Here is a 27,908-nt window from a genome sequence, read left to right as displayed (position 1 = left end):
TTTTCTTTTTCTTTTTCTTTCATTTATTGATGTGGACATACCATTTTTATAATTTATATTTGGTTCAAGTCATAAGGACCATCCTGTTATCAACTCACTCATTCATCCATTCTCAAAGTAATAAATGTGTAAACCACTTTATAGGCAAAGCGTCTTTAATATTGGAAAGAGATGATTACAGAATAGAGGCTGTTACATAGAGTTATGGAAATAGGAAGGATTAAGCAGTGGTGTGCCTTTTTGTTTTATGTATTATTTTTTTTAATGCAGGGACCCTGCATTTCAGTTACATTTCTAGGAAAACCCACAGTGAGAAACAATCTTAAATCTTCCTTAAAACACAGACAACCAAAGAAAGATCCATCAGACATGTCTTGCTTTGTCAATGCTCATCCTCATCCGAGGCGCACCAACGTGGCAAGCCCCAATATTCTACTCTACCCATGAGCTCTGCACTAGCATGAAGCCTTTTTCGGATGCCAGCTCACTGAAGCTGCCCGATTAAACAATTAAGACTGTGGTCTTAATTGAGGTAGGACAATAGATCCTACCGTGCATTTCTGTGAGCAAAAAGGCCAAGCGCTATTTCCCACTTTTCCTCCCTTTGGTCGAGTTGATGTCGGTCTTGGTCTTCTGCAGACGCGAGAAGATCTCTTTGAATAGAGCCTTGTACTCTGGCGTGTTCTGGCTCAGACGCTTGTCCACAGCTTCCACCTGCCGGCTGATGCCCTCCATGGCCTCGGGTGTAGAGGGTGTTTGAGGTGTCGTGCTTGGCTGCGCTACAGCCTCTACCACACGGCACTCCTTCATGGACGGGTCTCTGGAGACGGGCCGCGATGTTTGCACCTCGGCGTGACGCAGACTCTCTTCGTGGCGCCGGCATTTGCCCAGCAGCTCCTCATACCTCTCGAGCAACGCATGGTATTGCTCGTCCACTTCGCGTAAGATGGACATGCCACGCTTGCGCACGCCGTTGGCGTGAAGTGCGTAGCTGCCCTTGCGTCTTCCAGAGGCATCTACGGCGGAGATGACATCCAGTGCTGTGTCACTACAGCTCTTACGCACTGGAGGTTCACCAGAGCTCTCCTGGGTTGCACCTGCAACATCTTCCGCCGTATCCGTTTCTGGGGCACTGTTGAGCAGCGTCTGCTCCAGGCCGTCCTCGGCAGCCAGTAAGCAAGCACGAGATTTGCGTAGCTGCTGCAACTCCTGCAGCTCCGCCTCTAGCTCGTGGACACGCTGTTGGCAGCCTTCCGCACCTAGAAGTCGCTGCTCCAAGCGCTCAAACTCCTGCAGCACGGCGGTGCACTCACGCTCCGCGTTCTCCCGCCGGCCGCGTTCAGCCGACACAGCTGCACGAAGAGATGCGACCAGTGCACGCAGGTGCTCATTTTCTTCATCTGCTAGTGGCCGCTCCTGCAAGTCACCACTACCTGGGTCAGATACCCTGAATCCATCCTCATACCTGAAAAGGGAGCAATAACCAAAAACCATGCAAGACCATATTATAGAGCAGTTTTCCAAAATTTTGGTATAAATTATGCTGCATTTAAGCCCAACATGGGAACTTTCCAAATAGGTTCTACTTTTCAGAAAAGCAAAACATTCCCCTTACTATTAAGAGTTCCCCAGAGGGCATATAAAGTAAAGCTCTGTAGTGACGAGGAACATTTACATTCATGGCATTTGGCAGACATCCAAACTTACAACTGAGCATTTGAGGGTTAAAGGCCTTGCTCAAAGATCCAGCAGTGATAGCTTGGCAGGGATTTGAACTCATGACCTTTCAGGCCAAGATCCAATGCCTTAACCTTTATACCCTTCCCTCCTTCAAGCCGCTATTTACTTAAGACCACAAGGATACTGGCGTTCTAAAATGACCGAAATGGTTTTAAGGTTGTCTGCCATTGCCTTGTCTTGACCTCCAGGTGTCTGGGAAATAAAATCCGATCTTTTTAATCTAATCAGAGACGATCGTAATACCTGGGGGCGGTGCAGAGCTCCTTGAGGCAAGGGAACGAGTGTACAGTTTTCCGCCTTTCTTTCTTCTCCCTGCGGACCCTGAGCTCTTCGAGTGTGCGCAGTTCCTCCACACGAGCAGTCAGCGTGTCCACCTGGCCCTGCAGCATCTCCATGGTGCTCGTCAACCTGTGTGCCCATATTCAATCTCTGTTTACCACCTAATAACTGCTAATTTCAAATTCTCAATTCAGGGATGAATGTGCTGTGGGTTAAAGCAGTAGATTTTATATATACACTGATCAGGCATACCATTACAACCACCTGCCTAATGTGTTGGTCCCCCTTTTTGCTGCCAAAACAGTTCCGACCCGTCGATCATTAACAGCATTAACTTCTTTAGCAGTTTGAGCTACAGGAGCTCGCCTGTTGGATCGGACCACACGGACCAGCCTTCAGGGAGCCTCGGCCACCCATGACCCTGTCGCCGCCTCACCATTGTTCCTTTATTGGATCGCTTTTGGTAGATACTCACCACTGCAGACCAGGGACACCCCACAAGAGCTGCAGTTTTGGAGATGTCCTGACCCAGTCGTCTAGCCATCACAATTTGGTCCTTGTAAAACTCGCTCAAATCCTTACGCTTGCCCATTTTTCCTGCTTCGAACACATCAACTTTTGAAGATGAAATGTTTACTAGCTGCCTATTATATCCCACTCACTAACAGGTGCCTTGCTGAAGAGAGAATCAGTGTAATTTACTCACCGGTCATAATGTTATGCCTGGACGGTGCATATAGAACCTTGCTGTAAACCAGTACCAGGGTGAATTCTACATAAAGCAACTCACTTTGTGAGTCATGTTTGGACATACTGTATATACACAAGTCTGACTTTTAATATTAAGGGAGACTAACAATAATGCTTAAAAAAAAAAAAAAAAAAAAAAAAATCCTACACTCTAGAATTGAAAGAATGGCTAGGGAGCAAAAACAGTCAACAACCAGGTAAGATTTAGTAAAATTTAAATGACAACCATTTTATGTTAATTTAATATATATTTTATTTGCTCTCTCAATTTTTATAGAAACCGCAAGCCAGTTTCGGCAGTGGGCTCTGTTGGATGTTGCCTGCAAGCTAAATAATGCATTATGTTCCGTAGATGATAAAAGGATGCCTGGAGTTTGATCCTGGCTTCAGATAATGGGTACACAAGAAGGCCATAGGGTGCCAGCTGTGTGTGCTTTAGGGGTAACTCCTAAAAAGTATATTGAATGGCACACTTTGAATTATAGTACCTGCAGTAGAGACGCAATTTCATTGCTCGACAAAATCCATTAAAAATTACATTACGATCTGACGACTGAAAGGCTACAACTCAAACTGCACACTAGCAACTGTAGCCGCTTGGAGTAGTTCTCTGAAAGTCAAAGTAACATGGTAAGCCTCTAGCAAGGTAATTATCATACAAGGGTCAGGATAGGGTTCTACGATCATATGTGGTGCTGAATTTGTAAGTTGTTCTGAGCATCCTGTGTCACTTTCACCTGTTCCTCACCTGTCTATTTTCTGATGTGAAGCTTTGCTTTCCAACACCAGCTTCTCATTAGTGATCTCAAGCTCTCGAGCCGTCACGTCCAACTGCTCGTAGACTTTTGCATGCTGCTCGTTCATCTCCCGTAGCATCTCCACTTGCTTGGACAAGTACTGAGAGGAAAAACAGATACGAGATATGTGACAAAAAAACTGAAATCCTTTCTTTTTCTGTTGTACTTTTAATTCTTAATCTCAAATAGTCTATACAATATATTTGGAATTAATATGAAATTATGAAAAATAAAGCAATATTTTCTGTCCTACAGGACCAGAATAGTGTAATGGTAGAGTAGCAAAAAAAAACAATAGTCGGCTTTGGCGTTCCAATAGTTTTGGAGGGGATTGTAGTTAAATGTCGTTTAGTGTTAGTAACATCAAATGTAAATTTATATGAACACAAAATTGACATTTTTTAAGCAGGAAAATTGAGGAAAGTTAAGTAGATTGGATAGGCCATAGCATTACTAATCCGCTCTGGGTGGGGAAGTGGGCACGGCTTCCAGGAGCCTTAGTAATTGATATAAGAATTGAAAATGTACTTTTTTCTAATTTCTCTATTATTCTAAATTTGTATAGATCATAGAGTGCCAACTGGTTAATCTGCTATCAAAAAAACCCCACTGCTCTTTTACCATATTTTACTAGACCCTTAAAAACATTGTTTTTTCTTACATGTCTTATACAAGATTTACTTCAATGTTTGGGAGATCTGCAATTCTGCTGCATGACAGAGAGGGAGTAGAGTACACATATGCAGAGGGAGAAATCGCTGTAAAATACAATATAAAGTGTGGACAAGTGACTAAATTCTCCATTAAAACACTACACAATATTGTTTTTTCTTCTCTGTAAATCGTCTTTGTACAGCAGAGACTGGCAAATCTGGCACCGTGACAGGCAAGCAGCAGGCGCCCACCCCCAACACCCACACGCTCCCAAAATACTCTTATTTCTCAGCAAAGCTTACTCTACTTTCAGCTGAAATCATGCCAAGACCCAACAATTGTCACTTTTAGAAGAAATGCTCTTAAAGTCTGTGGATGTTTTGTGGCCAAGACCATGTATAAACTGTCTTATACACACGTATCTTCACATCAAATGGATGGGGGCTGTACCTCGATCTCCTGCACCTGCTCCTCATTGGTGATGTACATCTGCTGCAGCGAGTCCTCCAGCTCCTTATTGCGTTCCAGAAGGGTCTTCCCGAGCTCTGCTGCCAAGTGAAGATCTGAGAGAGGACAAACAAAGACAGGCGACATGAGGGGACCTTGAACATAAAGGAAGGGGCAGCAGGAAACCATCAAATGTAAAGCTCATGAGAATTTAAATGATCTCTCTAAAGATTTGTTCTTGTAATCCACACTAAAGGCTGTGAGGTTGCACTGAATTGTTGTCACCATAAGATTTTTTTGTAGATGAATGTGTAAAATGTAGTACATAGGTAAGTATTTTTTTCTATTTGTATTACCATGGGTATAGTCATAGCAGGTAACAGGTTAAAATGTAACCTAATATAATAAAGTTACAAAACTTTTTTTAATGCGTATTTTTGCTTTTTTTTAATCTGAAAATAAATGAGGTTCTATTTCACTCATATGAATCAACCTGTGCCTCGGAGATACTGGACTTTAATAAAAACTGGCATAAAGGAAGATCTCCACCGATTTAAAAAGAAACCAGTCTGAAGTGGCCTATTCGGTAACGTATATATCCACAGGTTAAAAAAAAATTGCCAAATGGTAATTGATCCGATACATCGATCGTAATTTGTATAGCAAATATTTTGGTCATAGTATTATACCAAAACAGTGAGGACACAAAGTTACAAGGGATGTGGTGTAACTAAAAGAAATTGTCAAAAAAAAAATAAAAAAAATACATCAATAAAACTAATAACTGTGTTGACCTGCCCCCTGCCACCATTAAAGGCATATGTGAAAAAATTAATAAGAAGTGATAAAAAGTGATATTTCAATTCATAAAATGGGTAGAATTATTTGTTTAGTTTTGGTGTAGTTCACTAAACAGACCACAAGTTTCATTTTGATTTGTCAACATTTATAATGTCCATTAAATCTGAAAAAAAAAATTGGTTTCCAAAGACAAATATGATATTTTATTTGGAACCAAACCATACCAAAATGATCAGTGATTAAACAATATCCTTGGTGGTATTTACCTATAACATGATATACACTGCCCATCCTAAAAAAAAAAAAAGTCACGCACTCTAATATTTCGTTGGACCACCTTTAGCTTTGATTACGGCACGCATTCGCCGTGGCATTGTTTTGACAAGCTTTTGCAATGTCACAACATTTATTCCCGCCCAAAGTTGCAGCCATTTTTCACCAAGATCTTGTGTTGACGATGGGAGAGTCAGACCGCTGCGCAAAGTCTTCTCCAGCACATCCCAAAGATTCTCAATGGGGTTAAGGTCTGGACTCTGTGGTGGCCAATTCATGTGTGAAAATGATGTCTCATGCTCCCTGAAACACTCTTTCACAATTTGAGCCAAATGAATCCTGGCATTGTCATCTTGGAATATACCTGTGCCATCAGGGAAGAAAAAATCCATTGATGGAATAATCTGGTCATTCAGTATATTCAGGTAGTCAACTGACATTCTTTGGGCACATAACATTGCTGAACCGAGACCTGACCAACTGCAGCAACCCCAGATCATAGCACTGCCCCCACAGGCTTGCATGGTAGGCACTAGGCATGATGGGTGCATCAGTTTATCTGCCGCTCTTCTTACCCTGAGGCGCCCATCACTCTGGAACAGGGTAACTATGGACTCATCAGACGACTTGGCCTTCTTCCATTGCTCCAGAGTCCAATCTTTATACTCTCTAGCAAATTGAAGCAAATTGAATTTTTTCAGATTAGCCTCACTGATAATTGGTTTTATTAAGGCTACACAGCTGTTTAGTTCCAATCCCCTGAGGTCCCTTCGCATTGTTCATGTGGAAATGCTCTTAAATTTAATATTAAACATAGCCTTGAGTTGTTTTTTTTACGTTTTGATTTCACCACAAGTTTAAGTGAACGCAGATCACGATCATTCAAGATGTTTTTCCGACCACATTTCTTCCTCGAAGATGAGGGTTTCCCACTATCCTACCAGTATTTAATAATGCGTTGGACAGTACCCGATTTTAGTCATTTTAGCAATCTCCTTAGATGTTTTTCCTTAGGATGTTCTGTTCTTTATTGTTTAAAGATTTATAATCACACTCTTAATGTCACCCAAATGAGGATGGGTTCCTCTTTTGAGTCTGGTTCCTCTCAAGGTTTCTTCCTCATAACATCTAAGGGAGTTTTTCCTTGCCACAGCTGTCATGGCTGCTCATCAGGGATTAATGCACACCATTCACACCAACTCTTAAAATGTCTGTTGTGAAAAGTGCTATAGAAATAAACTTGACTTGACTTGACTTTATGTGTCTTCTGACATGGTTGTTTAAGAAATGAGAAGCTACTCACTGCATCAGTTAGGGTTAAATAGCTTGTTGCCAGCTGAAATATAATCATCCATGCAGTAATTATCCAGTGGGAGGCTCTTATCTATTTGCTATGTTAAATCCAGTTAGTGACTTTTTTTGGGGACGGGCAGTGTACATCAATTCCGTTGTGTTTATAACATTATCTGCTGCGCTCTCCCTCATTCACTGCAGACCATCTAACATAAAGCTACCACAGTTCCTGCTTCCACTACCTAGACTGCTTAGAGTACACCTCTGCTTGTTAGCAACCACAGGGAATGTGAAGGAGATAAATATATGCTGTATTGGGGTTAGAACCATTGACCTCCATTGCATAGGTATAAATGCAGCAATGAATCATAAACCCATTGGTGGCAGCACTGCAAACATGTGGTAGCATGGCACCATCAACAACATAAGCGTTGTTTGTGAACAGTTCCCTGAGGTCTCCAAGCTAGTAACAGCAGTGTAGGTCGCCCGAAGAGACAATTCATTGCACACAAGGAAAAAAAAGGCTTCCTCCCTTCCCCCATCTTTTCAATGAATACACAGCTCTTTTGTTCTGTCAATTTTTTTTAATTCCTCACAAAGGCATGAAGAGCCTGGCAAACTGCTGAGAGTGAGAGGGCTAGAAGAGATGGCAATGAGAGAAATTACCTTCAACTCTGCTAAACCATCAATATCACAACACACACAGTTAGAAGATAGTAAACAAAGTTGTTCCAAACAGTTATCTGAGGACAAAAAACACTCAGTGTATACACTGTTTATTCTTTTGTTTCTCTTCAGTAAACACATTATCCTGTTAAAAAATTGCAGTAAATTTGGAGCCTATCCTAGAAAGACTGGGCACGAGTCAGGAATACACCCAGGATCTGTCACAGGTCACCACGCACATTTACACTCACATTCATTCATATGTAGGCATTGTTTAGAATAGCCAACTTCCAAGTCACATTTTCTTGCATCTACACAAAGTCTACACAAACCTGTAAAATGACAGGTTTTTATAATGTTAAAGAAATTAAAACAAGATGAACGTCTTCCACCCTCAGTGGGAAATTGCAATGTGCAAAAGTTATGTGAGGGGAAAAAATTGTACAATTTAAGAGAAAAATATTACCAAAAATGTTGATGCTGCCACCTCCATGAATTATGGATTTATTATAGCTTTTGGTCTCCTCAGACTCAGAAACCAGATCCTGTATTAACTCAGAACCCTGGAGCTGGAGACACCAGTACTACTGTGCCACCCAAGACTATATATAAATATTTAAAAACTAAATTTGACTTGGACACATTCGAGAATTTACATATCCGTATTTTAGCGGATATCTGACAGCACCAGCAACACATCACTGCCCTCAGGATATAGGCTTTCAAAGAACATTCATTAAAGTGACCATGTGAAGAAGCAGATCTAAATGAGTCTGCATATAAATTAGCTTTTAAATGAGATTAGGATAGCTGCTGAACGCAGTAAGCCTGGAATGGTTGCACACGACCAAGAATGATATGGAAGTTTTATGGGGAAAAGAAATTTCACATAAGTATTCCAATGAATGACAACACTGATGATTAGTACATGTGTTCAAATGTGCATATATATATATATATATATATATATATATATATATATATATATATATATATATATATACAGCTGTAAAGACTATAATACAGAGTGGAAACGATGCTTTGTGGCTGTTTGGACTGGAGACAGCTGGTTTGTTAAACATGCCGCAAGTTGAATCACCGCCTCACAAGGACATTCTGAAAACGAGTGGAATGTCATTATTTGTGCAGCTGTACTGTGTTTAGAGTGATTTACTCTGCTTAGCATACAGTGGTTGTTTTTTGTACATGTTAAAATATGTGAAAATATGATTATTTAAATTTTTTAAAAAGCATCCTTCCACATTTTTTTATTTATCTCCACAAACCCAATACTACATCTAGGCAGGATTTTAACAACAAATCAAAAATAATCTAAAATAGCTTAATCTAAAATGTAGCTATAGCCCAACAGACATCTAAGGGTCTGTCTGGATTAAGAATGGATGGGATATATATACACAATGTCTTATGCAGTCTAAATTATTAACCGAAATTAAAGCCTCCATTGTAAAATATATAGAAGGAAATGTCCTGTATCTACTGTGCACTTAGTCTTTTTCTACAACCATTATATCTGTATACAATATCCTGTTTTTATTTCTCTTAGTGAGAGAGCTATTGGAGTGTCTGCTGGTTACACCCAGAGCTATAACACTCCCCCCTCATCATCCCAGGCTTAATACCAGTTAATCAAATATAGTGCAGCCAGAGAGGAAGTGGGAGAAGATGGAGGCTACAATACAGTAGCACAATCTGTGACACACTACAGAAAACATGCTTAAGAACATTTAAACAACATTAAAACTTGAACCTGAAGGTCTTGGTAAACTTCCTGTAAAAATGGCTTTTGCGTATGCTGTAATTGTTGAACCCTTACACACATGCACACTTGTCAAACTCCATGGAATAATACTGTACGTGAAAAAGCTTGTGATTGGACATTTATAATGGAATATTACTCAGACTGATTAGAGGATGAACGCTTGTAAACTGGGGGTTGTTTTGTTTTTGAGCAGCCCTTGTGTTTGGGGAAGGCCTCTTTCTTGCTGTTGATACAAGACACATTTATATTAAAGTCTGGGAATTATCTGTATTTGTTGGAATGTCAAATGGATCATAATTTGCACCTCGTATTGTGGAGTATGTGCAAAGTAATGGAGAGTGTGTTAGAGAAGTGAAGAAAAGAGTGCAGGCAGGGTGGAGTGGGTGGAGAAGAGTGGTAGGAGTGATTTGTGATAGAAGGGTATCTGCAAGAGTGAAAGGGAAAGTTTATAGGACTGTGGTGAGACCTGTGATGTATAGAGACAGTGGCATTGAGTAAAAGACAGGAGGTGGAGCTGGAGGTAGCAGAGCTGAAGATGTTGAGGTTTTCGTTGGGAGTGACGACGATGGACAGGATTAGAAATATGTTTATTAGAGGGACAGCGCATGTAGGACGTTTTGGGGACAAGGTGAGGGAGGTGAGATTAAGATGGTTTGGACATGTGCAGAGGAGGGACATGGGGTATATCGGTAGAAGAATGCTGAGGATGGAGCCACCAAGAAGGAGGAAAAGAGGAAGATCAAGGAGGAGGTTTATGGATGTGATGAGGGAAGACATGCAGGTAGTTGGGTTTAAAAGAGACAGATGTAAAGGACAGGGGGGTATGGAGACGGATGATCCGCTGTGGCGACCCCTAATGGGAGAAACCGAATGAAGAAGATTGTGTAAGCATTATTATTTTATTGCATACTTTGTGACCTCATTAAAACTTAACATAACACTTAACATAATTAAAAATAAAGGTAAAGACGAAGCAAAGTTCCAAATAACAATGAATGCAGCATAAATGTCACACCAGTATAAGTCCTTGCACTGGTCCCCATTCAGTCTAGCAACCCTGAGGGTACTCCTGCTCTGAACGTTTTGAACATGTAGTGTAAGATGCTTATGTCAACTCTTGAATTTTTGGATCAGGTAAAAAATGTCATAATAAATAATAATAGTTTATGTGAACTACAGTACTAAACATAACGAGAAAAATCGCCGACACCACTGGGGTTTGTTCTATAAATTAATGGCTTTTCTTTGTAAGCACCAGAACCACCAATCCTCTCTTTGTTGACTTTACAGAGGCAGATCGATATGAAATTCTCGTAATAGCCATTTGCTCTTATGTAGTGTGAGGCACTCATACAATCTGGCTCTACCCAACGTATAAAATGTGCAGTCTCATCAAGTTGCAAAGCTGCACACTAGCTTGTTTTTTCCCATGTGCCAGACCCCAGAACTGTAAGCAGTGTAGCATCTTTATTCCTGACCTGAGGAATCTCACTGCAGTTCCATCAATACAATCAATGAAAAAAAAAAAAAAAAAGAAAACGTATTTGTCTCTGCTGTCACATTTGTCAAAACAAATGTAGATAAAACAAACAAAAGCAATAAAGGTCTGTTTGATTTTTCTTAAATTATTGTCATTGTTGGAAGCAACTCGAGTCCTCTCTCAGTTCCTTTACTTGCAATCGGAGCCAAGGAACTCTCTGTACTAATCCAAGTACCACGTCGCAACAAATGGTGAGAATTCCCTCCCTGCACATTCTTTCCCACTTCCCACAGATCAGTTTCATGTTTCAAATTCCTAAATTACAGTAACCCACGGTTCATTTAACTAAACTGATGAACCATGTCATTAAATAATGGTAAAGTAGACCATGGAAAATGCCTGCAAATGTCTCGTACCTCTATTCAACAATAGAAAGACTGCCAAAAAATACTTGCTCAAAGGTCAGAAAAGGACAAAAACATCATTCTCAGCCGTAAACACAACCATTCGGATAAAAATGAACACAACTGATAGTGTGAATGAAGAATGAATTAGAGCTCATAACAATGCATGCTGTTATGGAGGAGGAATAAAAAAAGTAATGACAAATTGTTGTGATGTCATTGTCACCCTGGAGTGGATTATTATAACGGCAGGCCCAGGCGTCATTTTATTTAATTCATGACTGACATGGCGTACTTTTTAACCATTTATAGTTGTATCCAATGTTGTAAAATGAGCATGAGGCAAGTTATCACTTACATTATAGCAATGATGAACATATGTTCCCTTATAACTAGTCTCTCATTTTTATTTTGAAATGAAGAAAATTAAAAAATAATAAAAATACAGAAAATAAAACCAGGGAGAAGAGAATAAGTGTTATATAAATAACTGTTCAGTCCTAAAGATTTGCCATTGAGGAAAACTGACTGTTATAAATCCATGGCAGTGTGCAACCAGATTATAGGATTCAACCAAAGAAAATAAGCCATATAGCGAGCACATCATTTTGGTTTGATATGTTTTGTGAAGAAATCCTTTAGGGTCAGGATTAACCCCAGTATCACTACCTTCACTCGACACGGCCTACACAGCACCTCATCCCAATACTAAGCTGTAACCCTGTGAGTGGCTGATTGCTTGAGAAAATGACACCAGATTGTAAAAAAATTACATTATACACTGGATTTATTATACCATGAACCAAACCATGGGCTCGATCTTCAACCTTCACTCCATCTCCACAGATTCACATCTGATGACATCAGCAGAGCAGAGCATTAGGAAAGCCTTTGTATGATCTTATCATTGAAAGAATTGCATTTCTTTTCTCCTAATTTGCTTATGAAGCTGTTTTGTCATCAGCCAGATGTTTTCATATTGCATCATGGACTCACCCTGCTCCAGGTCTCTCTGGTCGTACCATGGCTCGTCTTCTTCGGTCACAAACTCCTCCATCCTGCTAGCACGGAGCATTAGGCACTTCTCCTACAAGAAATGATGGCTCTTCTTCTTCTGCAGCTGGAGGAAGGTGACTGCTATATAGCAGACTTGAGGTTTCTGCTCGGATACCGTGCAAATTTTGTGATGTCACAACAAAAAGTGGCAGATCTGCTGTGCACGAGCGTCCGGGAGAAAGAGGGAGAGATAAATGAGAAAAGCAGCGGAATGATCCTCAGCTGACAGCTAAGCACACTGACATCACACTGATGGGTTCACACCGCTGCATGTTGTTTTGCAGCAATAATAAATAAAAAATAATGATTAAATAAATAATGCATCAGCAAACCGTCCGAGTTGCTGCTCAATAAAGTGCACAGATCGCTGCAGGTTTTTTTTCTCTGCAAGGGCTCTGTGTATTGCAGATGGCACACAGTTTTGTAAAAATAAAAAAAACAGTCCCTCCCACTCCAGTGCTAATCTCCGACATCACCTCCCAGTCCTCTTTCCCGACATCCCGTTCGCTTCGTGCAGATGGTGAGGTGGCTTGCAGCTCCCAGTCCCTGCTGCTGGTGCCGTACGGGTTGCCAGATTGACCTCAATCGAGCATTTGGGAAGGTATCCAAATCGGGTTTTGTCTCTAAGAAAATGATTTTTTTTCTCACCTGAACGCTTTTTTTTCTTCAATAAAAAACAAATTCATTGATTTGTTGTATTCTTCAAGCTTAAGTCGTAAGAGCCATTAAGAAACACCATCAGTGAATGCTCAGGACTATTTGCACTAGACACTAGCACTAGGTTTATACATTTAACAGATTTCTACCTCGTATTCATTTATTCAGAACCACAATCCATGCAAAGACTTTGACTGTGCAATACCTTCATATTTATAACGAATCACTTGTGTTCACTTGTGTTTACTTGTGTTCACTTTATTATATTTTATTTGTGTCCACCATTGGGAATGAATCTTATCTATTTCAAGTCAGATTTATTTGTATAACATTTTTAACAATGTCCTAAAGCAGCAGAAGTTAAACATTACTTATAAGTGATAATTAGGATTTATACCACACCATCAGTTTTGGCTGAATGCACGAAAATTATTGGTTAGAAAAATTGCATTTTATATAACAGCTCAAAAAAGTAGTCCCGGCTGGCGCGTGAACAATGCGTTTAGTATTAATGCGCTATTGATTTTTGAGATCTACAGTATCTCAGGAAAGTGAGTACACCCCTCACATTTCAGCAAACATTTTAGAATATCTTCTCAAGGGATAATACTATAGAAATGAAACTTGGATTTATTTTAGAGCAGTCAATGTAAAGCTTGTAGAGCAGTAAAAATTAACTGTCCGAAAAAATAACTTTACACACAGCCATTATTGTCGGTAACACCCTGAAACTGAGTTACAGTACAGTGGCCAGGGCCAAAATGAAATTTTCTAAGATGGTTCCATTCAGAACAGGCCTCGCAAGAGTCGATAAAAGAAGTTGAGTCCTCATGCTGCACGTTAGGTGCAAAGCCGGCTTCAAAAAACAGACAAATGAGTGTTGCGAGCATAGCTTTAGAGCTCGCAAAGGTGAAAGGTCGGCTTGTCAGTGCTCAGATCATACGCTGCATGCTGCATCAAGTCTGTCTGCATGGCTGTTGACCCAGAAGGAAGCCTCTTCTGAAGCTGTCTCACAGGAACTCCGCAAACAGTTTGCTGAAGACAACCAGTCCAAGAGCATAAATTATTGGAACCATGTCCTGTGGTTTGATGAGACTAAGATAAACTTGTTTGACTCAGATGGTGTCCAGCATTTTTGGCATCGCCCTGGTGAGGAGAACCAAGAAAATTGTGTCTTGCCTACAGTCAAGCATGGTGGTGGTAGCATCATGGTCTGGGGCTGCATGAGTCCTGCTGGTACTGTGGAGCTGCGGTTTATTGAGGTAAACATGGAGTCCAACATGTACTGTGTCATTCCGAAGCAGAACATGATGGCCTTTCTTCAGAAACATGAAAATGACTCCAAACACACCGCCAAGATGACAACGGCTTTGCTGAAGGTGAAGGTGATGAAATGGCCAACTATGTCTCTAGACCTGAACCCTATTGAACACTTGTTGGGTTTTGACATGTTCACTTAGGGTGTACTCACATTGTTGCCAGCTATTTAGACAATAATGGCTGTATGTTGAGTTATTTTCAGAGGACAGTAAATCTATACTATACAAGCTGCACACTGACTACTCTAAAATATATCCAAGTTTTATTTCTATAGTATTGTCCCTTGAGAAGATTAAACTAAAGTGGTTGCTGAAATGTGAGGGGTTTACTTACTTTTGTTAGATACTGTATATTGTGGATTCTCCACTTATTATTTGACATAACAAAATATATTTTTGTAATAAAATGTGTTTAATAAAACGTGTACTTGTTTTTAAATTTGTGCTGTTATTTATTTAACATTAATGACTAATGTTTGTGCATAATCGTATGCTTCTATAATGTAAGTTTGGGGTACTCGAGCAAATCAGTGTATTAAAAGCAAATGATTAATGTGTGTTGTTTCTTTTTCTTTTAATTTCTGAATGGGTGATTTGTCAAATATAATAATTGTGTCAGAAAAATAGATGATCAGGGTTTAAGGCCAAGGCTTGGACCATGTATGCTTTTTAAAAAGTAGAGATTAATGGTCCTGCCACTATTGTTTTATTAAATTGGAAAGAACCTAGTTATTTGAAGACAATGAAGGCAGACGAGGTAAAAGTTTGAAAAAAATAAATAAATATGGGTGCTACACGGGTTGCAAAAGAAAGTATATAAATATTGTACATTGACTGTGTGTTTGGGTGCTTTCATGGATCTCAAGTTTTTATTTGACAACGCAACCCTGGATACTGAAATTAGACTGTTTCTTTTGCTTTAAATTTAAAATTAATTTATTTCAAAGTTATTTAATTTGCTACTTTTAATAATAAGCTGCCATGACAGAGTCTTGGTTGTAGGTGCTGTTTGGTTTTGTAAACCTATGATTGGCAGGAAAGTAGTTAATCCAATCTGGCAACCCTGGCAGTTGTGAATGACCTTCCTCCTTTCCCTCCACGTCTTTCTTCAACCACCTACTTTTCCTCCACCTCTTCCTTCATCTCCTCCCCCTCTTCCTCTAACTCTTCCTTTAACCCCTCCTTCTTATTTTCCTTCTTATTCTCCTTCTTCTCCTTTTTCTCCAGCAGGACTTTTGCACTAGCCACTCATTCAAGAGGTACAATAGTGGCTAGAAAAAAGACAGTGGAGAACTTGAGGCCTTAAAGGATTTTCTTTGTGTTCGAGGGACCATGAAATCTGTATTGTTTAGACTTGGTTCATCAACAGGAGGATCAACATGCAAGATCCAATTTTACATTGAGGGCAACAATATTGCACCTAAGTAAATAGAAAATCACGTTTTCTAGCTATTTGTGTTCAGTGAACAATACAAAATCAACTGTAAAACCAAAAAAACGTGAAAAACATAGAAGTGCCTACAGGAAATAAATAGCAAACCTGCCAAACCAAACCAAGGCCATAACATGTCTTGGCAATATTTTAAATACCTGCTTTAAGGATATATTGATTTTCACTTTTTCAAGGAATGAATGCTGTGCTGAGACACACATTACCTTTAGAAACTGTGATATGCAGGTTGCAGTTTTAAAAACAGGAGGTGGGGAGGTGGTATCTGGGTGGTAAAGATTTTGGATTTCTGAACAAAATGTAGTGAGTTCATAATCCCAGCACAATCCTTGAGCAAGGCCCTTAACCCTCAACCTGCTCAGCCCCTGGATAAGGGCATCTGCTGAATTACAGAAATGAGAGAATAACTTTGCCTGTAAAACCATTTAAATAAGGAAAATGTCATAGCAGGACATTTTTCTTTGTCTGGTTCATGGTCTTTGCCTTCCCTATAACTGAAACCAGAACTCAACATTAGGTTATGATGTAACTTAACCTCCACTAATTAGGTGTTATTGATTTATTTAATCAATTTTACGTGTATTTTAAATTCTACAATAGCTTATTTTTTTATTTTCTGTAGCAGATAATAGTAGACCTGGTTTTAAGCTCTGATATAAGCTTCCATGGCTTCCATTTTACTGTACAAACACAACACTAAGAAAACAGGAGGGTGTACATCCAGTGAGAATTACATGAATAATTAACTGCAGTATTTACAGTCCGCACCAGAATTTTTTTTTTTTTTTTTTTTTAAGTATGTGCAAAATGTTTACTCTAAACCAAATCATCAATTTTTTCTCTTTAAACATATGAATTGGAAATTGGATATATTCAACTGCCTCATCAGTATTTTAAAATTGTCTTTCAGAGCTCCATTGTTGCCTTTGACCATTTCCTGTTTCCTCAAGCTATAAATATATGATCAGTTGTTTAAAATTCTTTTGCCATTCAATCTTTTGGGGGAAAAGTAAAACATTTTTTTTCAATACAGAAGATGTAGTTTATTATCTGCAGTAATCCCTAATCACTGGTCAGAGCTGAGTGGATCTGGAGCCTCTCCTGGGAACACAGAGAACATACCCAGAAACTCCATACAGACAGTAACCTAAGCTCAAGATAAAACCAGGGACCTGAAGCTATGAGGAAGTAACACTACATACTGCATGAGGGCCGATAATGGTTTTAAAAATACATGAACGGTACCATTAAGCACAGTAAGAAAAGTGCAATTAAGCACAAATAAAAGCATCATAAAATTTGACAGGAATGGGTTACAGTAATATACTAGCCTGTGCTTCTGTCCAGAGTATGTTTCAGCAAGAATTAAAGGTACGGGGATGCCAAAATATTTTTATATTGGATGTATATTGATAGTATTGAGTTAACTGTATTTTCTGCATGCTTATTTTCACATCACATAACTAATATTCATGCTTACCTCATGCATTAGCAGCCATTTTGTCAAGTCAAGTCAAGTCAAGTTTATTTCTATAGCGATTTTCACAACAGACATTGTCTCAAAGCAGCTTTACAGAAATCAACAGTCAAGGTGAATGGTGTGCATTTATCCCTGATGAGCAGCCGTGGTGACTGTGGCAAGAAAAACTCCCTCAGATGTTATGAAGAAGAAACCTTGAGAGGAACCAGACTCAAAAGGGGAACCCATCCTCATTTGGGTGACATCAAGAGTGTGATCATAAATCTTTCAACAATACAGAACACTGGAGAGAGAGAACTAACATGAGTACTGGAGTTTAAGATTATAAGTAAATGTTCTTTCTACAGTCTTTGGTTTTAAAGTAGGAGCTACTGAGCTCAACATTTGTGATCGTCACAGATCCAGCAACAGCTTCTCCATGCCAGAGCCTTTAAACACTCCAGGAGGTCCAATGTCAAAACTCCACACATGTAGTGGGATCCAATTGGCACTGGTACGGCTCTAGATGGTACGGGATGTTTGCAAGTTCGGCATCTACTTCTTTAAAGTCCATGATCTTCACGGGGTGGGACGTGACTGGAGCTGGCCAAACCTCAGGAAGCCTCGGGATGGGGAGAGAAAGAGAAGCAGTGGAGAGCAATTAGTGTAGCTGCTGTTCATGATATTAACAGCACAAGTTGATAATGTGCATGTGATCAGATGTTCTGGAGCACAAGGTTATGATGTGAGACGTATGTTATGTGTAGGCTTTGCTAAAAAGATATGTTTTTATTCAGCACTTAAACTGAGAGAGTGTGTCTGAACCCCAAACACTGTCAGGAAGACTATTCCAAAGTTTAGGAGCTAAATGTGAAAATGCTCTACCGCCTTTAGTGGACTTTGCTGTTCTAGGAACTACTAGAAGCCCAGAGTTTTGAGATCTCAGGGAGCGTGGCGGATTGTAGCCTGTTAAAAGACTGGAGAGATACATGGGGGCCAATCCATTTAGTGCTTTATAAGTAAGAAGTAGTAGTTTGTAGTCGATTCGAAACTTAACAGAAAGCCAATGTAGGGATGATAAGATTGGGGTTATATGGTCATATTTTCTTGACCTAGTAAGAACTCTTGCTGCCGCATTCTGAACTAACAAAAGCTTGTTTATTAAAGATGCAGGACATCCACCTAGTAATGCATTACAGTAGTCTATTCTGGAGGTCATGAACGCATGGACAAGCTTCTCTGCATCGGATATAGATAACATTTTTCTTAGCTTAGAAATATTTCTAAGGTGAAAGAAGGCTGTTTTTGTAACTTGGTTAATATGATTTTTAAAAGATAAGTTGCTGTCTAAAATAACTCCAAGGTCTTTTACTGTTGTCCAAGGTACAGAGTAACAATTAGAATTATTTATTCCTATCTGTATGCCATTTGTGTGCTATCAGATAAAACAGCTCTATTCCAAGCCTTTCTTCACTTCCATTTTCATGGGCAAATAATTCAGAGATAAAATGCTGAAGACCTTGACTTTCCAGGCTTTCCCATGGCTCAGACCACACAATGGGCACAATACAATGTGACCTTGATTTGCTTATTTTAATTCAGTTTATATCTTATCCTTAACAGTAAACCATTTTGTGAGCCCAGGTAATGGTTATACTTGATTTTCAACAGTCAGCATCAGCCATGCAGACGAGAAGTGATCTAGAGTAATCTTTGAATATCTGTGTATACTGATCACTATTGTGTCTTTTAATAAATAAATGCATAGGTCAATAATGACACTTCTAAGTATAGTAACTTTGTCAGATTATTAGAAACAAAACCATGTGTACCCAAGACCTTCATGAGTAGATTTCAAAAAGAAAGAAAAAATGGACATAATTCTTTATGCTCAAAGTGCACCAGCAAGGGTCTCTACAGAAAGGGCAGAAAGAAATGTATGAAGAGAAGCGATGGGCAAATGAATGTCATTTTAAAGAATACATTAAAGGCACAATTACATTCATTAAGGAGTTCATCATGAGCGAGTATGTGACATGCGTTTTCAAAAAATATAATATATAAAAGGCAATCATGTAGAGGATTGTAATTTAATTATTTTCCCAGTGTTCATTTCCAAGTGTAGAGGCTTTTGGGACACTGTGCACTGCTGACTGTCTTACAGCTAACAGTGCCTTCTTCCTTGTCCAGTTCTCAGTCATATGCTCAGTTTTGCTGTGAGTAGCTATCATGTGCCAGGAAAGCATTCCTCACAGTCTAACCACCAGCTTGCACTGTGACTCCAAACAGGAAGGTTTCATTCTGCTACTTTCTATAGCATGATGAAAAAGATCCTGCAGGATATGAATCAGGGGGAGTTTCAGTCAGCAGTTTACAGTTCAACCAATTTTTTATTTTTTTTTTTAATGGATTGCAGATTTCAGTTCTTGGCTGTGCAAAAGGGTGTTGGGGGTCTTCTTTTGACCAACAACAATACAAGTTTATAGATTCAAGAAGGATGTGCTTTCTATTAAAATCTTATTTATGAGCATTAACAACAAATCTTCACAACACATATGAACATGTAAACTTAAACAGATTTTGGACTTTATCTTTGTGCGTTCACAAAGAAGTGTTAATAATTAAACAACACGGAAGAAGACACATAATGAAGTTTATTTATTGTAATAACTTGGATATCTGTGGTGAGTGATTTGAGCTCATTTGTGATACATGTGCCTGGAAAAAAAACAATCAATGATCTAAAAAATTATCTAAAAATCATATGATGCATCTAAGTATTATATGTAATAAACTTACCTGAAATGCAGAGCATACTGAAATGCATCAGATTTATCTGGTAAAATCTGGTGCATTTCAGTATGCCCTTACTTCCTGACCCTCTAATGGAAATTGAAATTGCCTAATAAAACCATGATACTCCCAATTTAAATACTATGAGAAAGTAATTAAGAAATTGCTTTATATAGATTGCGTTTAAAGTTAGTATTTTCAAACAAAACCGGCTGAAAAGTCTAAACAGGCAGAGTAAATGTCTAAAGTTACAAAAGTTATGTGAAAATATGTTACAAATTTATTCTTTTGTAGAAACAAAAGAGTGAAATATAATTTGTGTGAAAAACTCATGCATATTCATTTGACCTTCTGTAAAAGTGGTAAATGGAGACTCTTCATTTTTAGATAAATATTTCAGTCATCTGAAGGTGAGTTTCTGAGGTAAACGTAGGACCCAGAATTAAGACTCAGACGCAATTACACTGAATAGAAATGATCATGGTAATATTCAGATATTCAGATTATATTCGAGTGAGTGGAACAGGTATGTTATAGACTTTTACCATATCTAACCAAGTACAGAATATTCCACTAGGTGGCAACATACTGCATTTATTCATTTTAATATCACATCACATTACATATAATAACAGCACATAACACAAAACTGACACCTGAGTCATATTCAGAATTATTACAGGCCAAAAATGCTATGGGACCTTCTTCTTCTTCTTCTTCTCTCTCTCTCTCTCTCTCTCTCTCTCTCTCTCTCTCTCTCTCTGTGTGTGTGTGTGTGTGTGTGTGTGTGTGTGTGTGTGTGTGTGTGTGTCGAAATTATAAATCCAAGCATTGTGATATTTATCAACAAAAAAAAAAAAAAGTGAATATTGAGCATTGAATTAAATATATTAAGAACAAAAATACATTTGTGTATCATAGTGGGAAAATGAATGTCTCAGTAATTGACTACTAAGTAATAATTAGTAATAGTAAGAATTAAGATTAATAATTAGTATTCTCAAACAAAACCGTCTGAAAATTCTAAACAAAGAGACAAATGGGTTAAAAGATATTCAAGGTTTGTTAATAAAGAGTATGTTGATTGTACAGTATATGTGAAAACTCGGTTCGGCATGTGACGTCATTTTTGTGCGACTCCTAGGTTGGCTCGGAGCTGACTGAAGTTGGCTGACTGTGTGTATGTGTATATGTGTGTGTGAGTCTTTCAGGAAAAAGAGATGACTGCTGTTGAGCGAGCTTTGAAAACCCATTTCGGTTTTGAGAAGTTCCGATCACAGCAGCAGGAGAATGTGGTTAAAGCGGTGATTAAAGGTAATATTGAAACAGTCGGGTTTGTTTGGAGATTACTTTAGTGTTGGATGTTACTGAATTGTCGCAGCTCAGCATTTGTCTTGTACATCTGGTCAAGTCTAATGAATTTTAAGGACGTTTATAGTTTTCTTTATTGATTTTAAAAATTCTGTTAAAAATAGTATAATCCTGTTTTGACGTGACAGTAGTCTAAAAATGCTAATCTGCTGTCCTTATCCCTTTAAACGCAGGTGACAGGGATGTGTTTGTATGTATGCCAACCGGCGCAGGGAAGTCACTGTGCTACCAGCTTCCTGCAATGCTGGCCTCTGGCATCACACTGGTCATATCTCCTCTGATTGCACTCATACAGGTAAATCATTCTTCTTTTTTTATGTTTTGATGTGTGATTCTGCATTTGCACTTTTGTCTGGTATTAACTATTCATGTAAACACTGTCAAATCATTCATTGCTTACTGTCTTATGGCACGTTCTTCCTGATAAAACACACCCAATCCTGGCATAACCTCAAATTGTGTGGTTACTAAAGAAAGAAAAAAAAAGGTTTGGCTTTCCCTTAGATTTTAGGAATGAAGTTAAGTCAAAAGCTTTCATTGTAATTCCAAGCCTATATAGCTGATGCAGTACATTTTTAAATGAGATTTTATTTTATAAAATGAGATGTTTTTCCAGAACCCTTCTGCCACATAAAACATCGAACTACAGAACAGAACACATAGCTTCATAAGAAAAAAATAAGCATCATAACAGAACATAGAGCTACATAACAGAACGCAGAGCCACATAACAGAACCCAGAGCTACATAAAACGACATATAGCTACATAACAGGACACAGAGCTACATAACAGAATCCAGAGCTACATAAAACAACATAGAGCTACATAAAACAACATAGAGCTACATAACAGAACCCAGAGCTACATAACAGAACCCAGAGCTACATAAAACAATACAGAGCTACATAAAACAATACAGAGCTACATAACAGAACCCAGAGCTACATAAAACAACATAGAGCTACATAAAACAACATAGAGCTACATAACAGAACCCAGAGCTACATAAAACAATACAGAGCTACATAAAACAACATAGAGCTACATAAAACAGAATCGAGCTACATAATAGAACATAGAGCTACATAAAACAACATAGAGCTACATAACAGAACCCAGAGCTACATAAAACAACATAGAGCTACATAACAGAACCCAGAGCTACATAACAGAGCAGAGCTACATAACAGAACGCAGAGCTACATAACAGAACGCAGAGCCACATAACAGAACCCAGAGCTACATAAAACGACATATAGCTACATAACAGGACACAGAGCTACATAACAGAATCCAGAGCTACATAAAACAACATAGAGCTACATAAAACAACATAGAGCTACATAACAGAACCCAGAGCTACATAACAGAACCCAGAGCTACATAAAACAATACAGAGCTACATAAAACAATACAGAGCTACATAACAGAACCCAGAGCTACATAAAACAACATAGAGCTACATAAAACAACATAGAGCTACATAACAGAACCCAGAGCTACATAAAACAATACAGAGCTACATAAAACAACATAGAGCTACATAAAACAGAATCGAGCTACATAATAGAACATAGAGCTACATAAAACAACATAGAGCTACATAACAGAACCCAGAGCTACATAAAACAACATAGAGCTACATAACAGAACCCAGAGCTACATAAAACAACATAGAGCCACATAACAGAACGCAGAGCTACATAACAGAACGCAGAGCTACATAACAGAACGCAGAGCTACATAACAGAATGCAGGGCTACATAACAGGACACAGAGCTACATAACAGGACACAGAGCCACATAACAGAACGCAGAGCTACATAACAAAACGCAGCGCTACATAACAGAACCCAGAGCTACATAAAACAACACAGAGCTATATAACAGAACCCAGAGCTACATAAAACAACATAGAGCTACATAACAGAACCCAGAGCTACATAACAAAACACAGAGCTACATAACAGAACATCGAGCTACATAACAGAACATCGAGCTACATAACAGAACATCGAGCTACATAACAGAACATCGAGCTACATAACAGAACATCGAGCTACATAACAGAACCCAGAGCTAAATAACAGAACCAAGAGCTACATAAAACAACATAGAGCTACATAACAGAACATCGAGCTACATAACAGAACCCAGAGCTACATAAAACAACATAGAGCTACATAACAGAACATCGAGCTACATAACAGAACCCAGAGTTACATAAAACAACATAGAGCTGCATAACAGAACTCAGAGCTACATAACAGAACACAGCGCTAAGGATTAAATAAGTTAAAGTGCATCGTGGATATACATATATACAGATGTGTATGAATTTTGTAACGTATTTGAGTGTGTGATTAATTTAAAGAATAAGAAATTGTGATTTTACCTGATTGCTAATTTTGACATGCTCAAAGTAAAACTCTATATCGTTTAGATTGTCAAAGTGTGGACTGACAGGTTATTCCTGCACTCTTCTATGCAATGCAGGATTCATTCTTTCATTTTCAGTCAAACTATTCTAGAAAAACAGGCAAACAGGCCGGAATACAATATGTCCTGTATGGATTTCCAGGCCGTTGTTGGACACGGTGCACATGCACTCATTCGCACCTATGAGCTCTTTGACTCTAGCTGAATTTCTGGGAGGAAGCCTGAGAACCAGGAGGAAACTCAAACAAGCAGTAACCTGAGCTCAGGGTCGTTCTGATGATTTCCGGAGCTGCGAGGAGGCAAAATCTATACGCTTTGAATTAATTTGTTTTTGTTCATAACTAATTAGTTCATTGCTAGTTCACATATGATTGTTTCTTACTGGGTGTAATAATGCTGTATGATCCATAGAAATAATTACGCTTAAAGACAGGGTTGTTGTGTATTGCTTTTGTTTAGAATGTGTAGGTCACTGCATTTGTTGCACAATGTTGCACATGTGCACTTTGTGTTAGTTTAGAGTTATGTGTACTTCTGTGTTCTTTTTGTTAATTTATGTTGTTTGCTGTAGCACTTTGGTCCTGGGGGAAATGTTGTTTCATTTCAATGTGCACTGCACTGTATGTGGTATGACAATAAAGCCTATTCGACTTGACTTTGATTTACTGTGTGTCATATTTAAATGTTCTCTGTCTTCACTTTGTCTTCCTAGGATCAGGTAGAGCACCTTAAGGCACTAAACATACCAGCATGCTCCATAAACTCTAAACTCCCATCCGGCGAGAGAAAGCAGATCCTGGACGACTTGCATAGTAAAACTCCTCGTCTCAAGCTGTTGTATATCACTCCTGAGATGGTTGCTTCTCCATCCTTCCAGCCTTGCCTGAGCTCACTTTGCTCCCGTGGGTTGCTAACCTGCCTGGCGGTTGATGAAGCTCACTGTGTCTCTCAGTGGGGTCACGATTTCAGACCTGACTACCTGAAGCTGGGAGACCTGCGTGCCCGTCTTCCTGGAGTCCCCTGCGTGGCCTTGACAGCGACCGCGCCGAAGCGCGTGCAGGAGGACATTGCTCACTCCCTAAAGCTAAAATCACCGCTCGCTTTTTCCACTCCGGTGTTTCGCAAAAACCTGAAGTACGATGTGATATTTCGAGATCTGCTGCCTGACCCGTACGTTCATCTACATGCGTTTGCTAAGGAAGCGCTTGGGGGATGCTCAGCTGAGAAGGTCAGTTGGTTTCTTGGGGTTTTTTTGAGTGGGGGGTTTGGTTGTAATATAGTGGGTACATCAGATTCTCTCAGAACTTTACATAATAGTTGCAATAGCTGTCTGATTATTAAGTCATAGCAGGCAGAAGAGTTTTTCTTTAAAAACAATATAGAGGATGTATATCATGCACAGATTTAGCTTAAATGAAACATTAAAATATATTACATTTTTGCATTCCCTGACATGGGAACTAATAAAGTGTGACGTAAACTTTGAGTGTTTACATCCGGACTTATTAAACAGAATTTTTGCTTTAGAAACGCTTATATAATATTCCTTACTATTATTATGACTGACTAATTACTGATCTAATTACATTGAACCACTATATTTATGCACCACTGTTATTTTAAATAATCTAGAAATCTCTCACATAGGAGTGTGAAGTATTGCACAGATGTTTTCCTATTTCCTGATTTTTTTAATGTTTTTTGTAGCTAACCTGGGCTTCGTTTAAGAAATAGAAAGATGTTGCATATACATTTTCAGTCTAGTCAAAGCGGTAATCCATCCAAAAATAGTGTAACGTAAATAACCTCCGATGCTCAACCTACACTGCTTAGATGTAGTTTGCGTTTGCTAAAATTGGCTCATAAAGCATGCGTTTCTAGTGCACATTGATTTGGTGTATGTTTGCTTTGCTCTACACCAAACGTGTTCATGCAGCTGTCATTTTTGAGGTCAGGCTGTTGTTCTGACATCTCTTTTGGAAGAATTTGTGGCTCATGTTACACGATAATGGCCCTTAAAATGGCAGTCTGGATGCTTATTGGATGATTTTTAAAATAATGTATCAAAATAAAGTAATTGAATAGACCTTAGTGCTCACACTTATCAAAGTGATGACATTAAATTAATGTTCTTTTCACCCTGTTTTTTTTTTCTTTCTACTACTAACTTTCTTGTCTCTTGATTAGATTCCCCCAAACATTCAAACTCAAATGTTTTTTTACAGTCAGATTGTTGCTCGAATCTTAACTTCCTGAATTTTTTTTTACGACTCCTTTGCATCACAAATAGCTTTGTGCCTGCGATAAGCAGATAAGTTTACACCTTAGTTCAGAACTTCTCACTTGCTTGCTAACATTGGACACGTCCTGTTCTGGCTTCTAATTGGTGGACTGAGTTTTTCACTCTGTTCACAAAGCGTGTATGTAAAATCTTTTTCAGGCTAGGAATTTAATAAATTTTATTGCAAAATTACACTTTTACATATTTGAATTCCAAAGATTTTTTTTAAGTTTTAAAAAGAAGTTAAATCTTTAAGCCATACTGATATCGAAGGAGGTTGTGGGGAGGTCTAAGATAATATTCTGCCCCGAGCAAACAAAGACGCAAATGAGACAACACTACCTCGCTAATGGGTTAGAGGTTAAAACTGAGATGGAACACCAAAATGGCAATTAAAGGACAGATGTCGAATTTGATTTTAAGAATTTCAGAGACAGTTTTAAAGAAGGAGTTCCAAACCTTGTGCAGTTTGGGACAGAGTGCAAACATATGCGGTTACAGGGTGAAAGTTTACATTTTTTCACATGCAGGTGACATATCTGAATGAAACATCTCAATAAATTTGAATATCATTAAAAAGTTTTTATTTTAGTAATTCAATACAAAAAGTGAAACTCGTATATTATATAGATTCATATACATCTGTGAATTTTCTGAGATGAATTTTGGGTTTTCATAAGCTGTAAACCATAATCATTCAAATGAGAAGAAAAAAACACTTAAAATATATCACTCTGTGTGTGATGAATCTTTATAATTCATTTGAATTCAATTCATAATTCAGTCTTATTAATTGAGATGCACCTGTATGTCGGGAACGTTGGGATATACCTTTGATCGATTTAGTTTTAGAAAGATGAGCTCTATGGGCCGTGTTAAATTGTATAATATTGAGTCGCACACGACGTGGAATTGCGTGTATTGTCCCAGTAACCATCGTTAAACTTTAGGTCTAATTCCTCTTCCCAAGCGCTAGGGTTTTTTAAATTATAGCAATTGTCCTTTGACTGAGTCAAAGTGTATATTTGAGAGATAACACCACTCACATGGGGATTCAATCTAAACATCTCTTCTCGTGCAGATGGTGCAGAAGGTGGTAAAAACGTTATTAATGAAAAAGTGTTCAAAGCATTTTTGATCCTTTGAATGTAGAATCTGTAAGGGTCAGGCTGGAAGAGGTGATTATTGCATATAGGTAAATTTAAAATAACGCAGAAATTGATCAAATATTTTGAAAGAGGTACACACTACTGGATTATCAGTATAGCGTGCAGCTGAGGTAGAAAGGGGAGGCGCCATGGCAGATTGGGGGCACGCACCCAGAATGCCAGCTTACGAATATTAGCTGCCCAATAATAAAGGTATAAGCTTAGGAAATGCAAGGCCCCCACTTAGTTTGCATTTTCGAAGTAAAAATGTGGAAACCATGGGGGATTTTTTTTGCCCATACAAAAGACAAGACAAGATTAGCTGGTCAATATTTTGAAAAAATGATTTAGGTTAAAAACCAAGGAATAGACTGAAAGTGCTACAGAAATTTTGAAAGAATGTTAATTTTAACTGTATTTATTCTACCAAGTGGAGACAATGGTAAAGCAGCTCATTTTTTCAAAAAGCTGAATTCATGTATGCAATTAAGGGCGTAAAATTAGCCGCCATTAATCCGGAGTAGGAACGAGTAACATTTGCTCCAAGATATTTGAATTTAGAATCC

The 27,908-nt window shown here is 38.6% G+C and overlaps 2 protein-coding genes across 4 annotated transcripts in view; one reads left to right on the top strand and one right to left on the bottom strand.

Annotated features, from left to right (window-relative positions):
• Positions 1–137: 137 nt before the first annotated feature.
• Positions 138–12,926, bottom strand: cdr2l (cerebellar degeneration-related protein 2-like). 2 transcript variants are annotated; one of them, XM_046866832.1, is made up of 6 exons: positions 12,756–12,926; positions 12,364–12,577; positions 4,671–4,783; positions 3,518–3,666; positions 1,984–2,148; positions 138–1,465 (listed from the first exon to the last, which is right to left on the bottom strand). In XM_046866832.1, the coding sequence occupies exons 2-6, from the start codon at positions 12,440–12,442 to the stop codon at positions 583–585; spliced, it is 1,389 nt and encodes a 462-aa protein (XP_046722788.1). In that variant the 5' UTR covers positions 12,443–12,577; positions 12,756–12,926; the 3' UTR covers positions 138–582. The 2 variants fall into 2 exon arrangements, with proteins under 2 accessions (XP_046722788.1, XP_046722787.1); XM_046866831.1 differs by having other exon boundaries at positions 12,364–12,926.
• Positions 12,927–21,232: 8,306 nt separating this feature from the next.
• recql5 (RecQ helicase-like 5) overlaps positions 21,233–27,908 on the top strand; it is a 41,150-nt gene continuing 34,474 nt past the window's right edge. For both annotated transcript variants that reach the window (XM_046865938.1, XM_046865939.1), the window contains exons 1-3: positions 21,233–21,415; positions 21,646–21,767; positions 24,626–25,141. In XM_046865938.1, coding sequence (XP_046721894.1) covers positions 21,322–21,415; positions 21,646–21,767; positions 24,626–25,141 — 732 coding nt within the window. In that variant the 5' untranslated portion in view covers positions 21,233–21,321. The remainder of the gene's footprint in view (positions 21,416–21,645; positions 21,768–24,625; positions 25,142–27,908) is intronic.

Source organism: Silurus meridionalis, chromosome 14, assembly GCF_014805685.1.
Source record: "Silurus meridionalis isolate SWU-2019-XX chromosome 14, ASM1480568v1, whole genome shotgun sequence".
In the NCBI taxonomy this organism is placed as follows: domain Eukaryota; kingdom Metazoa; phylum Chordata; class Actinopteri; order Siluriformes; family Siluridae; genus Silurus; species Silurus meridionalis.
The sequence above is the reverse complement of the archived record's forward strand: the minus strand, read 5'-3'. Positions and strand labels throughout refer to the sequence as shown.